At 48.2% G+C, this 23,997-nt stretch overlaps 1 protein-coding gene across 2 annotated transcripts in view; it reads right to left on the minus strand.

The window, feature by feature from the left end:
- Nucleotides 1-1,746: 1,746 nt before the first annotated feature.
- LOC147011536 (sorting nexin-16-like) overlaps nucleotides 1,747-23,997 on the minus strand; it is a 33,986-nt gene continuing 11,735 nt past the window's right edge. Inside the window, exons 1-9 of one of the 2 annotated variants that reach the window (XM_085855952.1) lie at nucleotides 17,507-17,607; nucleotides 10,635-10,984; nucleotides 10,322-10,507; nucleotides 6,031-6,117; nucleotides 5,761-5,909; nucleotides 5,556-5,625; nucleotides 5,326-5,462; nucleotides 3,234-3,347; nucleotides 1,747-3,118 (exon numbers count right to left, since the gene is read on the minus strand). In XM_085855952.1, coding sequence (XP_085712078.1) covers nucleotides 2,959-3,118; nucleotides 3,234-3,347; nucleotides 5,326-5,462; nucleotides 5,556-5,625; nucleotides 5,761-5,909; nucleotides 6,031-6,117; nucleotides 10,322-10,507; nucleotides 10,635-10,790 — 1,059 coding nt within the window. In that variant the 5' untranslated portion in view covers nucleotides 10,791-10,984; nucleotides 17,507-17,607 and the 3' untranslated portion in view covers nucleotides 1,747-2,958. Of the gene's footprint in view, nucleotides 3,119-3,233; nucleotides 3,348-5,325; nucleotides 5,463-5,555; nucleotides 5,626-5,760; nucleotides 5,910-6,030; nucleotides 6,118-10,321; nucleotides 10,508-10,634; nucleotides 10,985-17,506; nucleotides 17,608-23,997 lie in introns of those variants that run through there. The other variant, XM_085855953.1, reaches the window with a different exon arrangement.

The following is a 23,997-nucleotide window of genomic DNA, read 5'->3' on the forward strand; positions in this document are numbered from 1 at the left end:
CCCCCCCCAAAGGTGCGTCATCACCTGTGTGTGATCACCCTAAACCTTGAGCAAATCAAGACAGCGCACCAATGTTTACCTGTTTGCACCAATGTTTACCTGTTTCGTCTGAAGGGGTTGTGGTAAGACATGTTTCATAAGTTTTGTAAAGATTGCTTGATATGTAAACGTTTGTTTCAGCTCGAAACTCGAATTTCAAGTCCCATTTTGACCTTTGACCCCTCTATTATCCCTAAAACGACTCAAATCCTAAATGTTTCTCTGCATACCTATCGTGGCTCTTTGAAAACCCCTCTTGCACCAAACCTCAGCTTCATCGACTCAAAAAACAAGGGAACAACAAAACGTGCGAATTAGTTTCACCTTTGACCCCCTTAAAATCAGACTCGGGACTCTAAATCGCAGAGACAAGAAAGTCTGGGTGGACTGGGTCAAGCAAGGTCTCTCCATGTGAAAATTGGACTCTGAGTGTACTGGATCAATTAGTACCACCATTGGAAATTTGGACAGGATTGGCCAGAAAGGACTGCAGTGCGATTGTAGTTTGTTGGAAAGAGAGAATCAATGGGAAAACAAAACATCACCCATCTCTGTACGAGACATAATAAAAGAACAAGAGGAATGAAGTACAAATAAATGGACAGCCACTTTTACATTATCCAGAAATTAAACCTCAAACAGATGAACACAAATCAGAAGGGTGATGCATTTTGAGCCCAGAGACTAAAAACAGGACGAACACCAGCCTCAATCACACAAACGTTTCAATAACTTCCACCCCCCCCCCCCAGATAAAGTTTCTCAGGTTACTCCCTTCGCTGGTGGATTCACTCCCTTCTATCTACGAGCATTAACATCAACACAAGCTCCAGAACCTCTCTCCCCCCCTCCCCCAAAAAGGCAAAATAATTCAGCCATGGTGAAAGAATCTTTTATGATTATCAATTCAAAAAAATTATAATAAATTCATGCTTTGGTTGAATATATATATATATATATATATATATATATATATATATAAAATGTTACGATCCTTTGCAGCACAAAATTACAGGCAACTTTTGTAACCGTTTCAAATTAATCGCCATTCAACTTTGCCCTTTCATAACGAAATCCTCGTCATGATGTAAACCCTTTCATCCACATCGCTGCCGGAGAGTCATTCGATGAAGGTCGATTATAAACAAAGACAGACAGACAAATGCTTGGCTTAGATGGTACGCAACGTACGCTGTCGCCTTTGGACGAAGGTGTGCGAGTGGTTCTCCAGTGAGAGATCTTATTCAAGTGGAGTAGGAGAAACCTGGCTTCTGTTATGGTACATTAGGAGGTATTTTAATACACCTGAAGCTGAGAGGTCAAATAAGGTCTTCCAACAATGGTGCATAGTTAGCAAGTATGGTGTCAAGCCAGTGTACTTACGGCAGCCCTCTTTGAAAGGATTAACCATTTACCGTCACCACTAGCTCAACAATAAGACAGGAGCATTGCCGGGGTATTCGTCTCAGTGACCTCTGATACAGTGGAGTGCTATGCTAAAGTATATCTGCACACACTCAGACGCACACACCTAACTACCGCAGATATGACCCCGATTTGACACGAGTTTCCAGCTGCAAATAATGCTACGAGAAGTGCAGAGTTGGAACTATGCCTCTGCTAAATCCACAGCACGGTTCCTTGCTGTGAAAACAAAAAGCAAGAGATTTCATTGCGTAATCGTCCATCGAGACAGTAACATGAGCAAATGTATTGCGTAAGCAAAGTGATGAACAGATGCAGTCGCTCCCTAAACGAATTTCTCTTCGAGGAGCGTGGACCACAGCACCCACACCCCAAAATGCTTGGCCAGCGATTGAGCCGTAAAGTTCTCGGTCCTACTTGCGTACATGGACGGAGCAACTTCATTCGGAGCTCAAACCCTTGGATTTGCGATGAGAGCCACATATGGGTAGTTGAACATACAATGGTTGGCAGTTACTCTGGACCAGGATTGCATAGACGAGATAGGAATACGCAGATCGTGCTGAATCACCCGATTACCCTGGAATTACACTCGGGACGCGTGCAAAGCACTACAGAATGCTGCCTGGCTGTCTGTTACAACTGCATAGACAACCAGCTCAACCGTTCCACCAGTAAACTAGACCCTCCAATGAGATGATCTGTTATCACCATCATTGAATCCAAGAATATTAATGTTCCCTACTTCCATTAATTCAAAAAAAAACAGGAAAATTGTGAACATGAAAACTCCAAATCATTCTTACAAGATCTATTTGGAATGAGTTGAACGAAGGTAACAAGGTTATACATTGGGCAAGCATTTCCCACCACTAATCAACAACAACAAACTTACAACACCACCACCCCCCCCCCACCACCCCCACTTCAGGTCCTCCTCGAATCTTACGTGAAATTCATTGGCAAAGGTACTTCAAGGCGAGATTACAGTTGCTTCGTGAAACGAGCAGCCTGTTTGTCGAGACGGAATTCCAGCAAATCATCGTGGTACTCCTCATACAGTTCTGGGCCAATTACATCCAGTCTTGCTACATAGGATCAGCATGACCCTATTTAGTGCATGGGCGTGTTTTTATCTTTGCCGGTGGTCTTTGGTCTTTGGTCTAATTGCTCAAGGTTCCGATGGCACAGATGGAACACGAAGATCAAAATCAATGGAGGATGCCCGCACCCCCCCCCCCAACCCTAACTCTCTTTCCCAAATAAAATAACAAATAAAATGGCAGACCTGATACTCGCACAGCACGAGCAAGCAAGCAAGAAAAATCCTTCACAGAAGTAAAAAAAAATAAAATATAAGAATATACAAGGATATAGAGCCAACAGCAAACCTGAAACATCACCAAATATAAAAATGAGAAATCTCATGAGAATCCAAATCCCATACAAGATTGAAATCTGCAGATGGGAAGGAATGAGTCTGTGGCCCTGTCTTTACTCGTTCAGAGCTAGAGCTTCTTCGGCCTGCTCGTAAGATGAGGACTCATCCAGGCCAAGGTGATGCTCGACTTCGTCGACTCTTTGCTCTTGAGGACTCTCGGCCAGTTCCACATGTGCCCCGGTGCACCCGGGGCTGTGGTGGATGGGTGGCCAGCTTTAAGGGTGACAAAGTTAATCGAGTGTTTGGGAAAATGATGCAGGGGCAAAGGAAAGAATATTTGTTCGTAACCATAAACAATTTCATCACATAATCGCCCACCCTGACACACCTGCTCGCAGTCATTGTGGGACTTTGATCGGCCTCCACCGTCGAATACTCCCCTTCGCTGCTTGAACCTCGACGGTCACTTGGAATTTGAAGACGTGGCTCCACACCCAACTCTCTGTAAAACCGCACCGCACCGCCATGGGATAACCAAAGTTCCACAAGCGATTCCACCCGAGGGTTCAATATGATGCATGTGGTACGTTTCACAGAAGCAACACCCCAAACAAGATATCCTGTTCAATTAATTTATTCAATCTCTCATTGTTGGGTGAAGGAATCCTTACTCTAATTCACAGACCAATGTGTATTTTTGTTTATCATGGTACTCCTCATACAGTTCTGGGCCAATTATATCCAGTCTTGCTACATAGGATCAGCATGACCCCATTTAGTGCATGGGCGTGTTTTTATCTTTGCCGGTGGTCTTTGGGATTCGGGGAGGGGGGGGGATTAATTCTCTCTCTCTCTCTCTCTCTCTCTCTCTCTCTCTCTCTCTCTCTCTCTCTCTCTCTCTCTCTCTCTCTCTCTCTCTCTCTCTCTCTCTCTCTCTCTCTCTCTCTCTCTCTCTCTCTCTCTCTCTCTCTCTCTCTCTCTCTCTCTCTCTCTCTCTCTCTCTCTCTCTCTCTCTCTCTCTCTCTCTCTCTCTCATGTGGCATCGCTCCAGGTAGGAGAGATTATTACAAGTTCCCACCCTTTACAGTACAGTATTCCTGTCCCCACGCGTGTTCCGGTGCGGTGTGGTGTATTGAATTACGCACCGAGAGGTATTTTGAATGACACATTTGAAGGATAATAACACACCACCCTGGTCACTCCCGTAGGGAGTCGGTGCTTCGACTAAAATAAAATAAAAGAGTTGAAGGGAAACGGAGTTGGAATACAAGTCGAGTGAAACATGGAGCCGATACCAAAAATAGGGGCAATACCCCTGGGCACTCACTTGGTAGAACAATGAGACTGAGGAGGAAGTCAACGTGGGATGGAATCAACAAAATGTACCAATGAACCATGTTATAGCAAATTCATATTTTGGCGGGCCACCCCCCCTATATCTCCTTCAACCATGATGTTTTTTTTTTAATAACATGAACAAACTTTGGTACGTCATGGGCGAAGAAGGTTGTGGTCAAGTTTCATTGAAATTGTGTGTGTAGTTTCTGAGAAGAAAGCAAATATATATTTTGGAAGGCAACCCCTGTCGACTCCCTCAAGGTCTGATTTAAAAAAAAATGCCATGAACAAACTTTGGTACATACAGAGTGATGAAGGTTGTGGTAAAGTTTCATCGAAGTAGTATTTGTAGTTTCAGAAAAGAAGTTGCAAGTATTTGTGGACGGACGGACGGACGGACGGACAATGCGCCATCCCTTAATCGCCCCGGAACTCAGTTCCAGGTGAGCTAGAAAAAAAAGAATGAAGAGCTGGTCTTGCTGGTGAAGCGTAGTGTATACCTGCATCAGCGGACAGGTGGAGCAATGGATGATTTTTGGCATTTTTGGGCATTAAGTCTTTGCCGGAGCAAAACAGCCCCAACCCCAAAAGCCAGAAATGTCAGCTTGTCATTGCTTCCAACGGTGGTCAACGTACCTCGATCAACATCCTGTCGATTCCATCTAATGATAACAAAAGCTGCTATAGCTCGACTGTGGTACTTTACGACATGTAACCCTTTTGAACTTATTCATGTTGTCACCCCTCCACTCCAGCATGAAAATAAATAATAAAATAAAGACAAAAAACCCCCAAAAATCAACAACAACAAAAAGCATTGTCAAAACATTTGCAACAGCTTGGATCCACCATTGCTCACAAATCAGACCTTGATCGACTCAACTTGACTTTTGAACAAGTCGAGCAACTTCACGATGTCTCGGGAAAGATCTCCAAAGAGCGTTACCATGGACCACCACCCAAAATGGGCATTGTATAATAGTCACATGGATTTTCACAAGTTCAGGTTAACACCTGTCCTCGAGACATGTTTCATTTCCATTTTGAAAACGATATCAGGAAGGACAAAACGAGATAAAGGGTGAAGAGGAGTGTGAGGGGTTGGAGGTCCAACAGAAACCTCATCATCGTAGCGAGAATACCTGAGTTGACCTTCCATTACTGCCAAACGGTTTGTCGACAAATCCAGAGATACTCGCAAGGTGTCTATCTCATGCTGCCGATCCAGGAGCTCCCGCTGGAGCTGATAATTTGTTTCCTCCAAACCTTCACAAAATGCCTGCAGACACATTGAGCGTAAATCGGAGGCAGGCAGGACACCATTGTACGCCTAGTGCCATATGCACATCGACTGCATTATTCAGGTTTTTACCCGGCTCTCCACCAAGCTGTCAAAAGGCCCAGGAGGTTCATCCAAACAGAGGAAGTCACGCACTGGGATACTGATAAAAACAAAACAACAACAACTATAAGTTTCATTTCAAAGAAGACAAATGACTGCACAAAAATCAATTGAACAACTTCAATCCCCGAAAACTAGTTGGCACTCAGAAACCCTCCCAAGGATCCCACTCTACCAGTTGGTAACATCCTTGTGTGCGACGAGGTTTTGTAAGAAAGCCTGCAGACCGGCCTGCCGATGCTCCAAAAAAACGGGATCAAAGTTGTCTTTGAACCAGCGCTTGGGCGGCAGTGCAAGCCGGAACCCAGGAAACGTTTCCTTGAGCTGTGCCCAAACAACAAGACAGTTGGAGGAGATACAGGAAAGGTCACAATGTCAGTAACACGAAAGGTACAAGCAGCAAGTCTAAAAAGGTCGGCAATCCGGAGAGAATGGATCAACCTACCTTGTCATTTAGTCGAGCGAAGTCAGTGTACCTTCTGAATACCACCCAGCTCTCCTCAGGCCTAGGTTTGACAAGGATCTTGTAAACCTGATGAGGATACATTCAACTGTTGAATAATCAAGGGAGAAAATGAATTGCATTTTTCAAGGATCAATTCTGTCTCACAAGTCTATTGACTCGTACCGTATGTCCTCCATTTGGAGATTCACCTTTCCTGACAGGCGCACAGCAGAAAGGGTTCAAATGAGATAAAGGGATCCAGGTTATGCTCAAGCTATACAATTTTAGCTGTGGTACTGGCCTGAAAATACCATCAGATCTCTAACATCCACTCGAGATTACAAGCAAACTGGAGCTTCTTACAAAATGGTGGACAAGGCATTCAGTTATCCTTTCCTCCCACACATGGTACACTGAATCCTGTTGTGAGGCAGTTGCTCTGAAACAATTTGCATTCTCTTCCTGGAAAACAAACCCAAACGAAGGCAATGTCAGATCATTCCACAAAACCTGCAACAAGTGTGTGTCTACTCTCAGCAGAGCCAGAAACCAATATCTGTCCAACCTCAAGATTGAAATTTCAAACTTGTCTCTCTCCTCTAAAACTTGGTGTCTCCTTGTTAAATCTGTCTCTGGAGTATGCTCCCCTTCCATCCCTTCACTCTCTTCAAACGGCAAGACAGCAGACGCTACTCGTAAAGAGGCTGAATGCCTCAGTTCTGTGTTTGCCTCCAAATCCTGTGTCCCCAACCCCATGTTTGTACTCACCCAACCCAGTTTCACCCAACTACTCCTGGATTGTCTTTTGCATCCGAGAAAGTGGAGAAGTTTCTGGCAACCCTCGACTCTGATTCTGCAACGAGACAGAATGGCATCAGCTCGCATGTCCTAAAAATCTGCTTTGCTGCTCTTGCACATTCACATTCACATTCACATTCACCTCTCTCTCTCTCTCTCTCTCTCTCTCTCTCTCTCTCTCTCTCTCTCTCTCTCTCTCTCTCTCTCTCTCTCTCTCTCTCTCTCTCTCTCTCTCTCTCTCTCTCTCTCTCTCTCTCTCTCTCTCTCTCTCTCTCTCTCTCTCTCTCTCTCTCTCTCTCTCTCTCTCTCTCTCTCTCTCTCTCTCTCTCTCTCTCTCTCTCTCTCTCTCTCTCTCTCTCTCTCTCTCTCTCTCTCTCTCTCTCTCTCTCTCTCTCTCTCTCTCTCTCTCTCTCTCTCTCTCTCTCTCTCTCTCTCTCTCTCTCTCTCTCTCTCTCTCTCTCTCTCTCTCTCTCTCTCTCTCTCTCTCTCTCTCTCTCTCTCTCTCTCTCTCTCTCTCTCTCTCTCTCTCTCTCTCTCTCTCTCTCTCTCTCTCTCTCTCTCTCTCTCTCTCTCTCTCTCTCTCTCTCTCTCTCTCTCTCTCTCTCTCTCTCTCTCTCTCTCTCTCTCTCTCTCTCTCTCTCTCTCTCTCTCTCTCTCTCTCTCTCTCTCTCTCTCTCTCTCTCTCTCTCTCTCTCTCTCTCTCTCTCTCTCTCTCTCTCTCTCTCTCTCTCTCTCTCTCTCTCTCTCTCTCTCTCTCTCTCTCTCTCTCTCTCTCTCTCTCTCTCTCTCTCTCTCTCTCTCTCTCTCTCTCTCTCTCTCTCTCTCTCTCTCTCTCTCTCTCTCTCTCTCACCTTTTCACCCTGTCATTTGCCCTTGATAATTTTCCATCTGCTTGGAAGTCAGGAAACATCACCGGATTCCATAACAATGTGCAAAATCCGATTCCATTAAAGGCAGGAATATCAGCTTACTCCCAATCATCACTAAGGTCATGGAATCCTTCCTTTTCTCCAACAACCTACATTTTAGATCATCAATATGGTTTCAGACCAGGTCACTCCATCTTGGAAATGCTGCTTATACTCACCTAATGATTGCTGGAGGCCCTCAATGTCAGACATGAAATTAGAGCTGTCTGTCTGGACATATTTCAGGCTTTTGATGTAGTCTGGCATCCTGCCTTGCTCTCCAAACTCTCTGCCTATGGCATCACAAGGCCAATTCCATACACATCTTACTGATGTGCCCTACTCTCACAGCCAACGTGTGGCTCTCAATGGAATCCTTTGATTTCCACTTGCTGTGAAGGAGAGTGCTCCAAGACAGTGTTCTGGGCTCAGTCCAATTTCTGATCTTCATCAATGATCTCTTCGACTCTCTCAAAAATCCTCTTCATCTCTGCTGACAACTCCACCTTCTGCCGTGACATCCTTCTGCTGTGGTACAAACAGGGTGATGAAGGTTGTGGTAAAGTTTCATCGAAATAGTATTTGTAGTTTCAGAAAAGAAGTTGCTCCCTCGGAAAATTTTCGAAAAATTGATGTCAAAATATGCATTATGGGGGTGATCTTATCCATATTGCAACAAAAAAAAAACCCATGCAAATGAAAGTGATACTTGGGGTGGAATTTTTTTTATTTTACCCGAACATTCATTGCTGGAGCCTGGTGTTGTTGGGTGGTTGGCTTAAGATCTTAGGGTTTTGGGTTCGAGCCCCTCTCCTGCTGTTGAATTAACACCAGGCGGGTTGACTCAGCTGGTCATCCTTCCGAGGTTGGCAAAATGAGTAACAAGGGGAACTGCATCAGCGTTGGCTAGCGGTCGGAGTCGTGAACGTACAAGTGACGGGAATACTTCTGAAAGTTCAAATGCCACAAGGGAATGGTAAGTTGCCGGGGTACTTAGCTGAATAGCCCTATGGAACCTGGCAGGAATGTTGATGAAGGATTCAAGGAGAAATCGACTCCCGACAAGCTTTATCAACCCATGTAAGGCAACGCAAGACGTGCAAGGTACGACAAAGGCAAAAAAGACCTTTTTACACACGAGCCACACGAAGGTGCCAATATCGGGTGAAGAATCGTTACCAGCAAAACTCCACGATAAGGGTTGCCCTTTTCAGCACACCACCAGGCACAGATCTCTGTAGAGTGGAATGCGTCTGATAGACACCAACAAATGGCGGTCGTTCGCGCCCAAAACGCCAAGCAGGCGGGTCTTTCGCTTGGAAGGAAAAGACGTCCGAGGCGTTCGGAATCCGAGTCGATCCTTTATTCCACCTGCGACCGATCAACCCGCTCGTCTCACTTCCGGTTGCACCCGGTTCTCGAAAACCCCCGATCAACCCGAGCTCAAGAATATTTACACATTATAACGTAAAAACGATGCCGTTACAGATCGCAATGGCACGCAAGTTCTCCTCGACCTTTTGTGAGACGATTGAAGAAGGATTCTACCGAAGGATAAGTAGTTAGTCCCGTCTCGGTGATAACTCAAGCAGTCTTCTTCAGCTATTATAAATCGCCCACGTGGAATGAATGAACGTCACAGCCTTCCATTCCGATCGGGGAAGCCCCGCCTTTTCCTTTTCCACGCCCACTTCTCCAATTTTTTCTTCCTCTTCTTTATACTTAATCTCTATTTTCATTCCAATCACAAATTAATACCACACCATCAATATAACAAAATAAAATGTTTATAAACACTCATAATGTAAACGGATATCAATGCCATTCCAACGTGACAACCAGTACTGACGAATCTACCGGTGAGGAAAGGCAGATACTCAACACCGACGGACACACACGGTCTCCTGCCTGGCGGAAATCTAATCACGGTGACGCGCTTGCAAGCTTTTGTACCCGGACAACTTCTACAATAATAACTCACAATAAAAACTACCATGGGGGCAATTCACATAATCGTGGTCATAATGCATGAGCATTTCACCCCATCCGGATGAAATGGTTTTAGAAATGAATCAGCGTATCAGAATAGCACCTCAATTCCATAAAATCGTGGCATGCCTTTCTGATGACGAACATACAGAAACCTACATGTGGGTCGTTACAAAAATACGGATTTCCGTAAAATACGGAAGACGTTTCACCCATGTGTTCTATGTTCTAGATCCTCCATAAACCTCGACTTGTCTACAAAAAAGCCTTACGGAACAAATGGACAACAGAGAATGCGTATAACACACTTACGAAGGAATGGAGAGAGACAGATGGACAAGCAAGTTGTAGACAAAGAAGGCAACATTCTCTTTCAACTTAAAGGATGGTCAACCGAGTGGGGCAGCACCCCGTGCTGGCACTGATCATAACAGCAGTCGGTACGAAGCGATTCCACCAGAAATTGAATGCAGAACCAGACACTATCACCATGGATACCCAGCGGCTGAAAGTCAATAACATACCTACAAACGGAAATGGGTAAAAAGGACAAGGACGTCTGTGCAATATCATTCTCAGCACACGTAACATCTCACCGTAAACCGAGCACGTTCTTCCATAACTTCATGACCAAGTAGAGTTGGAGTGGCTGGTCGGCTGTGCCCCTGACAATCGTCCTTCTTTTCTTCATCTTCCGCATTGTCAAATTCATCTTCTTCTTCAGACGTGCACTCTGATCCACGACTCGCAGCTCGATCCGAGTCCCCTGAGGGCCAGCCAATCTTCGAGACAAAAATAAAAAGAGAAACGCAAGTTGACACGTCAGATAGAGTATGCCCGTTCAATCAGAACGCAAGTAGCAGTAGCTAGTATGTTTCATAAACTTCGGATTTGCAAAGCATTCCTTACCTGTTCACCTTTCATGTCATTGTGTTGACCTCTGTCTCCTTCCAATGTCAGACCACATGAGGCGCTGTTTGTGCTGGAAGCTCGAACCTTGTTTCCTATCTTTCCTGTACCGCCATGGCTCATTGACTGAGACAGAGGGCGCAATCCAGTTGCCATGTTGACAAACCTCAGTTGAGCATCGCTATCCACCTGAGCATACCCCGTGCTGAGATGTTGTACTATTTGGTGCACGAAGGAAGTTGATCAGCGTGCTGAGAACTTGGACAATTCCACTCAAATCGGTAATGGAATAATCTCAGATAATTGTGAAGATCTCACAAAAGGTCATGTCAACCTCCTCATGTATGGAGCTGTTGAAAGGATGGAAATAAAAATGGAGTGGGGGAGAGGGAGGGCAGTGTGGGAGTGGGGTGAAAGATGAGAGGATGACACAGGAGGGGGTGAAACAGCATATACTGTATATAATTTCCCCTGTAATTAAATGTAAGTGGAGGATCAACTGTCGAGCATTTAGAGCATCTGTGGCTCTTGTCATCCACATCTGCAGAAACAACAAAGTATTTGTATGTCATTATTTCACATTCTCCCAATTTCCACACATACAGTGCCTTCAGAAAGTATTCACACCCCTCAAATTGTCACATTTTTGTTGTGTTACTGCGTGAATTTACAATGGATTATATTGAAATTATTTGTCACCGATCCACACAAAATACCCCATAATGACAAAGTGAAAACAAGTTTTTAGAATTTTCTTCAAATTAATTAAAAATGAAAAGCTGAACTGTCTTGCATCAACAGGTGTTCAACCCCTCTGCTATGACACTCCAAATTGAGCTCAGGTGTGTCCGATTTCCTTTGGTCATCCTTGAGATGTCTCCACAACTTGATTGGAGTCCACCTGTGGCCAATTCAATTGATTGGACATTAGTTAGAAAGAAACATACTTTTCTACACAAGGTCCCACAGTTGACAGTGAATGTCAGAGCAGAAACTCTACCATGAAGTCCAAGGAACTGTCTGTAGAACTCCATGATATAATTGTGAGGAAGTATAGATCTGGGGAAGGGTATAAAACAATTTCTGGAGTGTTTAAAGTTCCCAAGAGCACAGTGAGCTCCATTATTCGGAAATGGAAAGAATAGGGAACGACCCAGACTTTTCCTCGAGCTGGCCGTCCGACCAAACTGAGCAACCGGGCAAGAAGGACCATGATCAGGGAGGTGACCAAAAGCCCAATGACCACTCTGACAGAACTACAGAGTTCCTTGGATGAGATGGGAGAACCTGCCGGAAGGACAACAGTCTCGGCAGCACTTCACAAATCGAGGCTTTATGGGAGAGTGGCCAGACAGAAGCCACTCCTGAGAAAAAGGCCCATGACAGCACACCTGGAGTTTGCAAAAAGGCATGTGAAAGACTCTGAGAGCACAAGGAAAAAGATTCTGTGGTCTGATGAGACGAAAATTGAACTCTTTAGCCTGAATGCAAAGCGCTACGTCTGGCAGAAACCGAACACAGCTCATCACCCATCGAACACCATCCCTACCGTGAAGCCTGGTGGTGGTAGCATCTTACGATTGGATGATTTTCAGCGGCAGGAACCGAGAGACTTGTTGGGTTCGAGGGAACAATGATTGGAGCCAAATGAAAGCAAATCCTTGAGGAGAACCTGCTTCAGAGTGCAAAAGATTTACGTTCCAACAGGACAATGACCCCAAGCATACAGCCAAAGCAACACTGGAATGGCATCAGAACAAGAACGTGAAAGTCCTTGATTGGCCCAGCCAAAGCCCAGACTTGAATCCCATTGAGAATCTGTGGAAAGATTTGAAGATTGCCGTTCACCAAAGTTCCCCATCCAACTTGATAGAGTTTGAGCAAATCTGCAAGGAAGAATGGGAGAAAATCCCCAAATCCAGGTGCGCAAAGATGATACAGACATACCAAAGGAGACTCAAAGCTGTAATCACTGCTACAAAGTATAGACTCAGGGGATTGAATACTTATTATTGCAAGATATTTCAGTTTTTCATTTTCATGTAATTTTTAAAAATCATGAAAAACATGTTTTCACTTTGTCATTATGGGGTATTTTGTGTGGATTGGTGACAATTTTTTTTTAAAGTTTAATCCATTTTAAATTCAGGCTATAATACAACAAAATGTGACAAAAATTGAGGGGTGTCAATACTTTCTGAAGGCACTGTATATTTATTGATACACAATGACTATCTCTTCTCCACTTAACACGTGTCTCCTGATGTCTCGTTACTTCTCTTTCGAGGCAACGGGATTTCAAAATATTAACTTCACACAAGGAAGAGAAAGATAAGGGTACGGCAGGAGTGTCAAAATTTCAATAGATCTGCATACATAATAAATAGACAGCCACTAATTAATTTTATCCTGTGGTCTTCTTCTTCTTTCGGCTGCTCCCGTTCGGGGTCGCCACAGCGGATCACCCGTATGATCCGCAGAGTGATTTGGCACATGAGTGGAAGGAGGGATGGATGGATGAGTGGATGGATGGATGAGTGGAGGGATGGATGGATGAGTGGAAGGAGGGATGGATGGATGAGTGAATGGATGGATGAGCGGATGGATGGATGAGTGGAAGGATGGTTGGATGAGTGGAAGAAGGGATGGATGAGTGGAAGGAGGGATGGATGGATGAGTGGATGGATGGATGAGTGGAGGGATGGATGGATGAGTGGAAGGAGGGATGGATGGATGAGTGAATGGATGGATGAGCGGATGGATGGATGAGTGGAAGGATGGTTGGATGAGTGGAAGAAGGGATGGATGGATGAGTGAATGGATGGATGAGTGGATGGATGGATGAATGGAAGGAGGGATGGATGAGTAGAGGTATGGATGGATGAGTGAATGGATGAGTGGAAGGAGGGATGGATGAGTAGAGGGATGGATGGATGAGTGAATGGATGAGTGGAGGGATGGATGGATGAGTGAATGGATGAGTGGAGGGATGGATTGATGAGTCGAAGGAGGGAGGGATCGATGACTGGATGGATGGATGAGTGGATGAGTGAATGGATGGATGAATGGATGGATGGATGGAAGGAGTGATGGATGAGTGGATGGATGGAATAATGGAACGAGGGATGGATGAGTGGAGGGATGGATGGATGAGTGAATGGATGAGTGGAGGGATGGATGGATGAGTGGAAGGAGGGATGGATGGACGAGTGAATGCATGAGTGGAGGGATGGATTGATGAGTCGAAGGAGGGAGGGATGGATGAGTGAAAGGATGGATGGATGAGTGGAGGGATGGATGGATGAGTGGAAGGAGGGATGGATGGATGAGTGGAAGGAGGGATGGATGGATGAGTGGAAGGAGGGATGGATGGATGAGTGGATGGATGAGTGGAAGGATGGATGAGTGGAAGGAGGGATGGATGGATGAGTGAATGGATGGATGAGTGGATGGATAGATGGAAGGAGGGATGGATGAGTGGATGGATGGATGAATGGAAGGAGGGATGGATGAGTGGAGGGATGGACGGATGAGTGAATGGATGAGTGGAGGGATGGATGGATGAGTGGAAGGAGGGATGGATGGATGAGTGGAAGGAGGGATGGATGGATGAGTGGATGGATGAGTGGAGGGATGGATGGATGAGTGGAAGGAGGGATGGATGGATGAGTGGATGGATGGATGAGTGGAAGGAGGGATGGATGGATGAGTAGAAGGAGGATGGATTAGTGGAAGGAGGGATGGAAGGATGAGTGAATGGATGGAGAGTGGATGGATGGATGAGTGGAAGGAGGGATGGATGAGTGAATGGATGGATGGATGGAAGGAGGGATGGATGAGTGGATGGATGGATGAATGGAAGGAGGGATGGATGAGTGGAGGGATGGATGAGTGAATAGATGAGTGGAGGGATGGATGGATGAGTGGAGGGATGAATTGAGTCGAAGGAGGGAGGGATGGATGTGTGGATGGATGAATGAGTGGAAGGATGGATGGATGAGTGGAAGGAGCGATGGATGGATGAGTGAATGGATGGATGAGCGGATGGATGGATGAGTGGAAGGATGGTTGGATGAGTGGAAGGAGGGATGGATGGATGAGTGGATGGATGGATGAGTGGATGGATGGATGAATGGAAGGAGTGATGGATGGATGAATGGAAGGAGGGATGGATGAGTGGAGCGATGGATGGATGAGTGAATGGATGAGTGGAGGGATGGATGGATGAGTGGAAGGAGGGATGGATGAGTGGATGGATGAGTTGAGGGATGGATGGATGAGTGGAAGGAGCGATGGATGTATGAGTGAATAGATGGATGAGCGGATGGATGGATGAGTGGAAGGATGGATGGATGAGTGGAAGGAGGGATGGATGGATGAGTGAATGGATGGATGAGTGGATGGATGGATGGATGGAACGAGGGATGGATGAGTGGAGGGATGGATGGATGAGTGAATGGATGAGTGGAGGGATGGATGGATGAGTGAATGGATGAGTGGAGGGATGGATGGATGAGTGGAAGGAGGGATGGATGGATGAGTGGAAGGATGAGTGGAGGGATGGATTGATGAGTCGAAGGAGGGAGGGATGGATGAGTGGATGGATGGATGGATGAGTGGAAGGATGGATGGATGAGTGGATGGATGAGTGGAGGGATGGATGGATGAGTGGAAAGAGGGATGGATGGATGAGTGAATGGATGGATGAGTGGATGGATGAGTGGATGAGTGGAAGGAGGGATGGATGGATGAGTGAATGGATGGAGAGCGGATGGATGGATGAGTGGAAGGATGGATGAGTGGAAGGAGGGATGGATGGATGAGTGAATGGATAGATGAGTGGATGGATAGATGGAAGGAGGGATGGATGAGTGGATGGATGGATGAATGGAAGGAGGGATGGATGAGTGAATGGATGAGTGGAGGGATGGATGGATGAGTGGAAGGAGGGATGGATGGATGAGTGGAAGAAGGGATGGGTGGATGAGTGGAAGGAGGGATGGATGAGTGAATGGATGGATGAGTGGAAGGATGGATGGATGAGTGGAAGGAGGGATGGATGGATGAGTGAATGGATGGATGAGCGGATGGATGGATGAGTGGAAGGATGGTTGGATGAGTGGAAGAAGGGATGGATGAGTGGAAGGAGGGATTGATGGATGAGTGGATGGTTGGATGAGTGGAGGGATGGATGGATGAGTGGAAGGAGGGATGGATGGATGAGTGAATGGATGGATGAGCAGATGGATGAGTGGAAGGATGGTTGGATGAGTGGAAGAAGGGATGGATGGATGAGTGAATGGATGGATGAGTGGATGGATGGATGGAAGGAGGGATGGATGAGTGGATGGATGGATGAATGGAAGGAGGGATGGATGAGTAGAGGGATGGATGGATGAGTGAATGGATGAGTGGAGGGATGGATGGATGAGTGGAAGGAGGGATGGATGAGTAGAGGGATGGATGGATGAGTAAATGGATGAGTGGAGGGATAGATGGATGAGTGGAAGGAGGGATGGATGGATGAGTGAATGGATGAGTGGACGGATGGAGAGCGGATGGATGGATGAGTGGAAGGATGGATGAGTGGAAGGAGGGATGGATGGATGAGTGAATGGATGGATGAGTGGATGGATGGATGGAAGGAGGGATGGATGAGTGGATGGATGGATGAATGGAAGGAGGGATGGATGAGTAGAGGGATGGATGGATGAGTGAATGGATGAGTGGAGGGATGGATGGATGAGTGGAAGGAGGGATGGATGAGTAGAGGGATGGATGGATGAGTAAATGGATGAGTGGACGGATGGATGGATGAGTGGAAGGAGGGATGGATGGATGAGTGAATGGATGAGTGGAGGGATGGATTGACGAGTCGAAGGAGGGAGGGATGGATGAGTGGATGGATAGATGAGTGGAGGGATGGATGGATGAGTGGAAGGAGGGATGGATGGCTGAGTGAATGGATGGATGAGCAGATGGATAGATGAGTGGAAGGAGGGATGGATGAGTGAAGGGATGGATGGATGAGTGGAAGGATGGTTGGATGAGTGGAAGGATGGATGTATGAGTGGAGGGATGGATGGATGAGTGGAAGGAGGGATGGATGGATGAGTGGAAGGATGGTTGGATGGATGAGTGGAAGGATGGATGTATGAGTGGAGGGATGGATGGATGAGTGGAAGGAGGGATGGATGGATGAGTGGATGGATGGATGAGTGGAGGGATAGATGAATGGAAGGAGGGATTTGATGAGTGGAGGGATGGATGGATGGATGAGTGGAGGGATGGATGAGTGGAGGGATGGATGGATGAGTGGAGGGATAGATGAGTGGAAGGAGGGATTTGATGAGTGGAGGGATGGATGGATGGATGGATGAGTGGGTTAATCCTGTACTCTTTACTGGGGATTTGGGGATTGCTGAAGCAGTTTCCTTGGGCATGGAATACACTGGGTGGTTTGCCATTGCCTTCTCAGAGGGAGATATTCCGTCAGGGTACCGGTACACAACAACCTACTCTTACGAATGTTACTGCAGAATTTTTAACCTCAATCAGGTAATTTTAGTGTCCACGGGACAATAGGCTTCACCAGACACACCTCAGGATGGGAAAGTAACTGAGGTAACATCCTGCCAGCAAAGCTCCAGGTTGGCAGTTTACAGTTTGTCCGGGAATTGAACGTCGACGACAATTAAAAGGCGAGTTCATGACTTAAGAGCTGTGTCACAATGTAATCTTATAAATGGTGACACATAAGGTTCAAACCACGAACGGTATTATAACTATAATTCGATAAAACACGACTTCATGTGTCGGTGTGTAATTAATTTCCGAATGACAACAACAAACCACCACCATCACCATCTTACCACAACTATTATCGATCAGGGGATCACAATGGGGAAGTTTCCACAGAAACGACGGCAAATGAGGACGTCACGTGAAAACACGACGCAGCCTGTTGTTGTTGTTATTGTTGTTGTTGTTGTTGTTCATGATTTTTGCTGTGGTAGATTTTTTTTTTGGTCCCTCTATACTCGGGTTATTTTCGTCATACTCTAAACTCTAAAGGCAGGTGATAATCGATTGCGACGGTTTTGTTGCACGGCGTGCGACGTGAGAAATATATATATATATATATATATATATATATATATATATATATATATATATATATATATATATATATATATATATATATATATATATATATATATATATATATATATATATATATATATATATATTGTTGCGGTATTCGCGCCCGCCGGCGTGCGAACGGCCACGTAACTCGAATCGCGCAGCACGTCGCCCACCGGACGGACAATCCAGTCGTGACCCTCTCGGACTAACGCCGGGAACCAGTCACGGGTGGACCTTTCGGTCTCACCGCGATCGAGCCAATCAGCCCCCGCGTGGGATAGGGTTGCTCGCCAAATTCGACCTACCTAAGTACCCACGCGGAGGGTAGACCGGGCGATCGCACCTCGCCGCAGGTCGACTTCGGACACGGGCCACTTAAGCGACCCGTTCCGTACTATCAGAATAACCGAGCGGTGTTATCGTCGACCTCGACGGTTCGATTAATTATCGGGCGTATTCAGCCCACTACCAACCCTTTACGTGAAGCAAGATGAGGGTTCAATGGGGGAAAAGACGAAGCGAAGCGGGAGAACAGTTCAACAATAAAGCACATTTATTCGCGACGAACGGAAAGCACACAAATACAATTCCACCAAATGCACACAAAAAAGAAAACACAATTCCATTTACACAAAAAGCAAACATAAAAGTGAAAACACAGTGCAGAGCTAATACCGACTACCGAGCACACGGCAACACTTATACAATTCTACTTCACAGACGGCGCCGACAACACATACCCAAAACCAAGGAAAAGAAATACCTCAAGAATGAGGCGGCCTGAGGCCGAGACCGGGTCGGGCCTACCCGTCTGGTGATGAGACGCGGAGCGGCGATGGCCCCGCAACCCGCGGGCCTCGTGGACAGTGCCTGGCAGGGGGTGGGAACGGGGCCCCCTTGGTCGCACTATCTCAGCGCGGGGGGAAACAGGAGGGGGTTGCTGATGCTCGGGGTATAGAGGATCTTTATTATCCCTGGTGTGCGTCTCCACCTCGGCCAGGTCGCGCTGCCGGCCTCCCTCGGGCGTGCAGCTCCTGGCACCGACGCGAGCACCCCCTCGTCCGACTCTCTTCAGCTTCTCCAGCCACTGCAGGCTTCGGGCTCCAGTCTTCCACACTCGTCCCCTCCGTTCCGACTCCTTCTCGTTCTCGTTTGCGACTCTCTTCTGACTGACGAACACCGTCCTTTTATCCCCCCGTAACTTCGCCTTTGACCCCCTCCCTTTGACCTTTCACCTCGCTCCCCATTGGCCTGAGAAAAAGTGGGCGTGAAGGCTTTTTGATCCACAAATTTGCATATATCGATCGTTCTGGGGGCGGGGCCAATTCGCCCCTCGCTCACCGATTGGACGGCAAAAAGTGGGCGTGTGTCGTTTTTGATCCGTTTTTGAAGCACAAAATCCGTGATTTTGTACACGCTGTTCGACGCGCGTTCTGCATGAGTCCAACACCGGTACCCACAGCGGGGCAAGAACGGTGGCGATGCTACGGTTGCGAGGTGTGACGGGAAGGTCGTGGCGGTTGTGGTGAAGCGGTGGTTGTGGTCGGTGGTTGATGTTGTGGTTGTGATCATGGCGGTTGGTCCAAAATAAAGATAGTGAAAGAAAAACGGCTATCCTGAAGAGTCGCAGCACGTATAAATGACATGTATTCCCACTAGACAACGGGTTTGGGCCTAACTACACATGCACTTACCGAGATACCTCACCTAAGGGACCTGAATGGTGGTTTGCGAATCTGGTAACCACAACACTACCCCCTTCCCTTTTACAGACTCGTCCCGAGTCGTCAAATTTTCGTGTGCCATCATGTGTAGTTTTCCCCTAGTACATTTTACCTACGGATCCCTGAGTGCGACATTCATGGTATTCGTGTCCCCAAAATAAATAACCTGAGGGCTGCGTAACTATCTAAACAAACTCACTCACACGGACGACTTAAATAAAATTGCCGGCGCTAAGACAAACATGCCGGGGGCGCACTCATATGTACAGTACATCTTACCTTAACTTACAAATCTTACACTAAACCATGGCCCAGGATCACTGAACTCTGCAAAAGAAAAGCAGTTAGCAGGGAGCCAGGCTGCCCACATGCAGTCTCTGGCTCAAAACAATGCAGGTGACAGGGAACGTGGCTGGCTGCTCACACGCAGTCCAAGGCCTTCCCTTTTGAACTGAACGCAGTGAACCACAACGGTGCATGGGCTGCACAAACGCAGTCTCCGTGCCAGCTCAAGTGGCACACGCAATGAGCACAACGAATGGATGCATGAACACAAACACGGTGCACGGGCCGCCACTGCAGGCCCGTGTTGTAGCTGCCAACAGGGCAGTTCTCGCAGCTTGCAAACTGTTGCCTTGATCCTGGCGCACATGGAAATGAACAGGGGGGGCAAAGCAAAAATTGAACGGGGGCTGGTGAACAGGGGCAGTGGGCATGGCATGGCAAAGGCAGCAGGCAAACACAGCCCGCAGAAGAAGGCCGCTGCAGGCAAACACAGCCGGCAGATGAACTGGCCGGCACAGGCCTTGAAGTACCACAGCTGCAGACGAAGTGGCCGGCACAGGCCTTGCAGCAACACAACAGCTGCCGATCAAGTGGGCCGGCACAGGCCTTGAAGTAACACAGCCAGCAGATGAACTGGCCGGCACAGGCCTTGCAGCACACAGCTGCCGATGAAGTTGGCCGGCCTCCGCCTTGAAGCAAAACACGGCCAGCCGATGAAGTTGGCCAGCCTTTGCCGTTCAATGGAGGTTGGTGGAGGGAGTGCGGTGGTGCTGGCCACTTGGAAGGCGGGCTCGGACCTACCTACCTGTCTCCCTCCCCCCTATCGCCTTTGCCTGTCACTGTACATACCCACTCCCTTAATTTGTCCAAACCCCAATTTAGCCCCAACTTATTTATTTTTTTATTTTTACTTTTATGTTTACTTCCCCTCTATAAATCGTCCCCTAACCCCCTTTATCGTCCTTGTTCGGCTAACCTATTCTGTCACCTAGCCTACTCCCAACCCCTACGTTCCCTTCCCGGAGGGGAATAAGGGAGAGCTAACGTCCTGTGTCGAGGCCCAACGAAGCCTCAGAATGGCCTCCCCAGAGTTCGGCGATCTTTAACCAAAGTGGGTCCAGCGGCCCACTACGAGAGCGAGGGGATGGATGGTGCGGAGGGGTACACTTCCTAATCTACCCTAACCATTTAACTGTTAAACTACCCCGGGGCTTTCAACAAGCGCCTCTCGCTTAAACTATTGGTTCTATAAACCCAGATTCCCGTCGCCTGTGTTGGTGTCCTCACAATTTCGGGCCTCGCCCCCCAATTTTCTCTCCGTGCCCTCACACGGTCTCCTGGCTGGGACACGTGGCTCCCTTTGGCAGGCACGACCCTCTGCCGAATCTCCCGCTATGGCACCCCCGGGCACTACACTGCCTCCGAGCCTACCAGCTCCCTAACACCGGGGAGTGCCCCCCATGGCACCTCCCCTGAAACGCACACGTGGCAGGCCGGCCTCCCGGGCCCCTCTCCGAGGGTCACCCGTGCCCACAACACTGCCCACGCGGCTAATGGCGCCCCGGGCCCCCGCACCAAGCAGGCGCACCCGTGCCCACTACTCTATCCCGGCCCCCCATGGGCCCTTGGCCTACCGCGGCCGACTAGCCTGGTGCCCGGGGTACCCACTCAGCGATACTCACCTTTCGCAGCCACGCTCCCAAGCCCGTCAACAGGGCTCCTGCACCCCTCCAAATGGGTTTCGAGCCTACACTCCCACCAACAACAAAACAACCTCCATTTTTCAATTTGACTAACCCCGCTAACTCACTTTACTCTGACCCCGGGGTTCCCTTGGGCGGGAGTCACTCCTCCCCCCAATCACTCATCGCACCATGCATTCCCCATTCACTCCACACACACAGACCCGCTGGCCTCACTCACTCACCAAGCACATGCTTCCACTTCACTCACCAACTCTCCAACACACACACCACTGAACTCTGCCATCCTTCTAACTACATCCCCTAACTAACTCGTGCTCCCACGTCGTCCCTTAAGCTATAGCACGTTCCATTTAACACTACGTAGCTAAGCTACGTCCCCTCTACACATTCACCAGTCTGTCCGTCTCCTAACTCAAAAATTCATTTTATTTCCCAACCTAAATCTGGCTACAATCCCTCTAACTAATCCATTCCACGGACTCCATGAGGACTTACCCCTGCCCCATGAAGTCGGTCTAACTAAGCTAACCCTTCCCCCTAACTAGTTTTCATCCTGTGCCCAGGTCAAGGGGGTCTTTCACCCCTTGCCCAGGAATCCTTTGCACCCGAAAGTGAGGCTTGTTCTTTTTTTTTTTTTTTTTCTACATGCGCAGCGCCAGCGCGGCAACTCAGAGCTCGCGCACTTTGCACCTGCCCGTGACGTCATGCAGCTGCACGTGTTCCTCGTCCCTCCTTGGACGGGACCATCCGGCAGAGATACCCCTCCTGCCGGATTCCAACCCCACGTGCACCCATGACGTCACCGTGCGCATAAAAAAAAAACACAAGCCACACGTCTCGAGGGGTTCCCCACGCGAACACATGTGCTTTGCCCGTTGGAGCTTAACACACACGATCGCGTGGAGAACCCGTCCGGTCCAAATCCATTTACCTGCCTAACTTTGTCCGTCCGCGGGATCGGCAAATCCACCGCGTGCGTTTCCGGACCGGGACTTCACTCTCGCAAGCGAGCACGTGGTGGTCTCGTGCGTTGCACAGCACGAACCGCGTGCTCACTGCTGGGTGAACCCGGCACGGTCCACGAAACAACCACAGCCGCTACTCGGCTTTCTCTCCTCTGTCGCCGTCTCCGTCTCCATTCCACACACGCATACCTGCGTGTTACGACGCACACAGTCCACTCCATCACATTCACACCGGGAGACGCGGCTGCGTGCTCCCGCATGCCAACCGACATCTCCCTCTCATACCGCTCTCTCACACACACGGTCTCCCTGGCACACAGCGACCTTGCACACGGCCGTTCACTCACGCGTGCCTCACTACTCACACAAACCATACTACTCACACGTGGTGCTCCATTCACTCGCGCGGGGGCACTCACCCGCGGTTCCTCACCCACACACGCGAGGGCACTCAACCGCTGTGCCTCATCCACACACCGTGCCTCACTCATACACGCGGGGGCACTCACCCGCGGTACCTCACTCATACACACGGCGACACTCACACACGCGGTCTCTTCCACACAACGTCCCTCACTCATACACGCGGGGGCACTCAACCGCGGTGCCTCATCCACACACCGTCCCTCACTCATACACGCGGGGGCACTTAACCGCGGTGCCTCATCCACACACGCGGGGGCACTCACCCGCGGTTCCTCACTCATACTGGCCGTTTCACTCACACACACGGCCTCTTCCACACACGGTTCCTCATCCACACACGGTGCCTCATCCAAACACGGCGTGCTGGGAAGCACGCACTCCAGCACCATCGCCACCACACCACTCACACACGGGGTCGCTTCCACACACGGGGACGCACTCACACCTTGCACCACACACACAGGGACAACCACACTGGGCATTCGTGTCCCCACAAGGGTCTCCGGGGCCTCTATACCCCCCAAGCTCTCCGTGCACCCGTCCACAGCACTCCTCCCCTCAACCTCGCGAAGCACGACCGAACTCACCTGGTCGTGATCCGCCTCAAGGGGGCAGACTCCCTCCCCTCGTTCCTGGAGGAGGCCATCCAGGTGCTCGCACTGGGTCTCCACCCAGTCCGCCAGCTCACCCCCATTGTCCTCCACTACCTCTGTGTGTGTGTGTGCGTCACTTACCCCGTCTTCCTCGTGTAGTCTTTCCTCTATTTTTTCTATCTCCCGTGTCTCTCCCAACTCTTCACCCTTTACCTCCCTTGTCTCAACTATTATTTCCTTTGTCACGGCCTTCATGCCGCCTGCAGGCATCGGCCCATGTTCTGCGTCTCACCCCGGAACTTTTTCATTTCTTCTTTCATGTTTGTTTCCATTCCGTTCATTTTTGTATCCATCTTTTCGTTTATTTGTTGTGTATTCGCATCCATCGTCGTTTTCACTTCATTCATTTGCTTGTTCATGTCTTTCATTTCGTTTTTCATTTCATTTGTGTTTGCATCCATTTTTTCGATCATTTTCGCATTCATCTTTTCGTTCATTGCCGCCAGCATGGCGCATAG

The sequence above is a fragment of the Eptatretus burgeri genome, chromosome 15 (genome assembly GCF_056783735.1).
Source record: "Eptatretus burgeri isolate ZD-2024b chromosome 15, Ebu_testis_v1, whole genome shotgun sequence".
Classification (NCBI taxonomy): Eukaryota; Metazoa; Chordata; class Myxini; order Myxiniformes; family Myxinidae; genus Eptatretus; species Eptatretus burgeri.